A 3,474-nucleotide genomic window follows, 5' to 3' on the forward strand; every position below is an offset into this window, starting at 1 on the left:
GCGAGTGAAGGTGATGCCAAGGATGCCAAAGACGGATGCGCCAGAAGGGGAGGGGAGGGAAAGGGAGCAGCCGTTTTGTCGCGTTCCCCCGCCTCAACCGTCCCGCCGCATCCAATCCAAAAGGCCCTCTAGCGTCACGCGCTAACTGCCAACCGCCAACCGACATATGTGCGTGCCCATAGTGCACCTTCCGCTCACACACGACCAGCGAGGCGAGACGCGACCGGACGTCCGGGCAGATATTGTCTAGTAAGCTTCTCCCACCCCGGGCACTTCTGACTGCAATTCAATCCTTGCGCAGAAGGCAAAACACGCAGGACTGCGTGGCAACCTGTTGTCTACTGCTACTACAACAGCAACAGCAGCAGCCGCAGTAGCAGCAGTAGCGGCAACAGCAGCAGTAGCAACCGCAGTAGCAGCAGTGGCAACACTCTGGACATCTTCATCCCCCAGCGCTGGGCAGCTTCAAACACTCCGCCGCCGCCGCGACCCCACGGACTCCCCTCCCCCCACTCCCATCCGCAGCACTGCCCTTCCAGTCACATTCCTCCTCGTCACTGACGACAGCCCGCCCACCACCCGCAAAACCCATCAAGTCCCAAAACCCCAACTCACTCAGCCGCGCCATAGCAAAGCCAAGCCCAGCTAAAGCCGCCGGAAGGACTGGAGAGCCGCACACACCAGTTTTCCCGCTCGCCAAAACCACCGACCCAAACCCCCCCTTATACTCAGAGAAGCGAAAGCTGCTCTGTTCCACAGACCCAAATAATATTATTGCAGCAGCAGCAGCAGCAGCAGCAAATGGAAACCACCACACCCGGCGAGGGATGATGACCAAGTCGCTGAGAGGTGTGGGCGTTGCAGGCGTTCACCCCGCGGGGGAAGAAACGATGATGCGTGTGTGTTTCAGACCCTACCAACCGCGCAGGATGGAGGGGCCCTCCCAGCCCCCAAATATTTTAAACGCCGCAATGGCGTCGCAGGGGATAAGGCACACAGGCGTGTTAGCCGCACAAAGCACATCAACGGCATTAATGCAAAAAGGACACTCGCCACAGGCCTCTCTATGTGCCCTCTCCAAAGCCGCGATACATACATACATACATACACACGCACCCGCGCGGCCAAGATCTCATCAACATAGATCTCATCTTGGCAGATGCTTTCCTCCCGCACACAAACACAAAAACATGTCCGACGGTGCGCACTTTCCCGCCTTCCTTTTCCAGCTTCCCTTTTTTCGAACCCCTAGAAACACGGGGTCATCCTCTCCGCCGCTTCTAGCTCCTCCTCTCCAAAGCCACACATCCTCCGACACCTCACCTCGCGTCACCGCACCTCACATCACATCTCGGGGTTCGTTCGGCACCACCACTACTCCCTCTTCCCTCCGCAGCCAGCCACTCGCCCGGCAGTGAGACATATCCAGAAACACCCGACACAGCACGCTGCGCAAAGTAGAGTCTTAAACAGAGAGCCCCTCTCCATCATCGCCATCACCATAATTCATGATCATCAATCGACATCGGCAGCAGCCCCTCCCTCCTCCGCCTTCACAACGTAACACCAAATACACCACAGCCACAATCACCAAACCCAATGTTTCCTTAACGCACCCGAAATGCGACACACAGACAGAAATAGAGACAGACAGGCACAGACACGCAGACAGACACACACGCACATCCTCTACTTTATCACCAAGAAACGGTCACCATGAGAATCATGTGTCGTTGATGTGCTATGTCGGACTGAATGATGAGGCGATAAGACTGGCCGATTCACAAACATACAGACCCGGGAGAAAAAGTATAAAAATGCGACCACACGTTCGCTTAATAGCGTCTGACTGACTGATGCGGCACTGGCGCCCAAGTCCATGGTGGCTGCGCCGCCTCGACGATACACACACGTTTCTCCCCCCCCCCGCCGCCCTTCCCGCCGCCCTCCCTCCGCATTCCCGCCGCATTCCCGCCGCCCTGCACTGTCTTATACACTACCACGCACAAGAATAATACCCAAATCATGGGATATTTGCGGACTTACTTCTGAATCGTCATCGGCCCGTAGCTATCACCCGGGCGGCCAAGGGCGGCCAAGACAGAGGTTATCCATGCCTGGCAGCGACGTTTGGACGGACAAACGGATGGACGGACGCACGGGACGCAGAATGACCACCTGAGCAAAGCAAGGGAGATGCTGACAACCCACCCACCCACCCATACGCGCACATGCACGTGCCCAAGCACCCATCCGAGCTTGCGCGCAACCTCCCTGACCTCCGTACTCCTCCTCCTCCTCCCCCCCAGCAGGGAGCTGCCGCAATACACGCTCTCCCGACCGCTGCCAATAGCCAGTAGAGCAAGCGCCATATCTTCACTTTGCCACACACGCACACGCACATGCATACACACACGCAATGCCGCACATACATACCTACATACATACCTTCCACACTGGCACACACGACTCACGCCCCGGGTAGCTGCTGCAACCCCAGGGAGATGAAATGTCTTGTTGCGCCGCCCTTGCCACCACCACCTCACACCGCACTTCACACCTCACCTCCTCTCACCCTACCCCAAACCATACGGGTCCTCCCTCGGGAGACGCCAAGAAGCACAGCGACATCCCTCCTTCCTCCCGTCCTCAACGGCAGCCTCCCATCCGTCCCGCCAGCAATAGCAACCTCACCACCCCTCCCTCGCCCCTCCATATCCCCCTCGAAACTGGCCCCTGGCCTGCTTGCCTGCCTGCCTGCCTGCATACACCTCTACCTGCCTGCCTGCTCTCTCCACTATGCGATACGTGAAAAGCTGAGTGATCAGATCAAATCAAATCAGATCATCTCAGACCACCAGACTAGACAAGACAAGACCAACCTGGAGCTCAAGACACCAAGCCATTTCATGCAAGCCAGTCAGCCAGCCAAAAAAGCCAGCCAGCAGCCATATGAGCCCCATATATCTTCTTTATGAGCCATGAATCACGTGCTCCGCGTCCCGTTCTGCCTCATCCATGGCCTTTCCGTTCCCGTCCGCGAGCTGCTGCCGCAGCACGCTGCCCCCACGCAACTCCCGATTGAGCTGCTGCGGTATGTATGTCTGGCTGATCCGAGCGGAGCCGTTGCCGCCCCCGCCCACCTCACTGATGCGAGCAGCCAGCTCCATCGCGCGCGCCATCTCCCGCACGCCCCGGGTGTCCCAGTTGACGTGGAAGCGGTGCTTGTACTCCTTGCGGTTCTTGATAAGACCTGCGCACCATCATCATCAACATCGTTAGCCCCATCATCATGATCATCATCATCATTAGCCCCATCATCATCGCCATCATTAACCTCATCAACATCAACATTAGCCCCCATCATCATCATCATCATCATCCCCGCCATCGCCTCTCCCGTCAAAATTCTCCCCCATTTTCCACACGGACAACCCCACCCACCCACACCCACACGCCCCGNTCGCACCCCCA

The 3,474-nt window shown here is 57.6% G+C and overlaps 1 protein-coding gene across 1 annotated transcript in view; it reads right to left on the reverse strand.

The window, feature by feature from the left end:
* Positions 1-2,972: 2,972 nt before the first annotated feature.
* adk1 (adenylate kinase) overlaps positions 2,973-3,474 on the reverse strand; it is a gene marked incomplete at both ends in the record, with an annotated part of 3,739 nt that continues 3,237 nt past the window's right edge. Inside the window, one exon of the mRNA XM_002955091.1 lies at positions 2,973-3,233. Coding sequence (XP_002955137.1) covers positions 2,973-3,233 — 261 coding nt within the window. The remainder of the gene's footprint in view (positions 3,234-3,474) is intronic.

Source organism: Volvox carteri (genome assembly GCF_000143455.1).
Source record: "Volvox carteri f. nagariensis unplaced genomic scaffold VOLCAscaffold_48, whole genome shotgun sequence".
NCBI lineage: Eukaryota > Viridiplantae > Chlorophyta > Chlorophyceae > Chlamydomonadales > Volvocaceae > Volvox > Volvox carteri.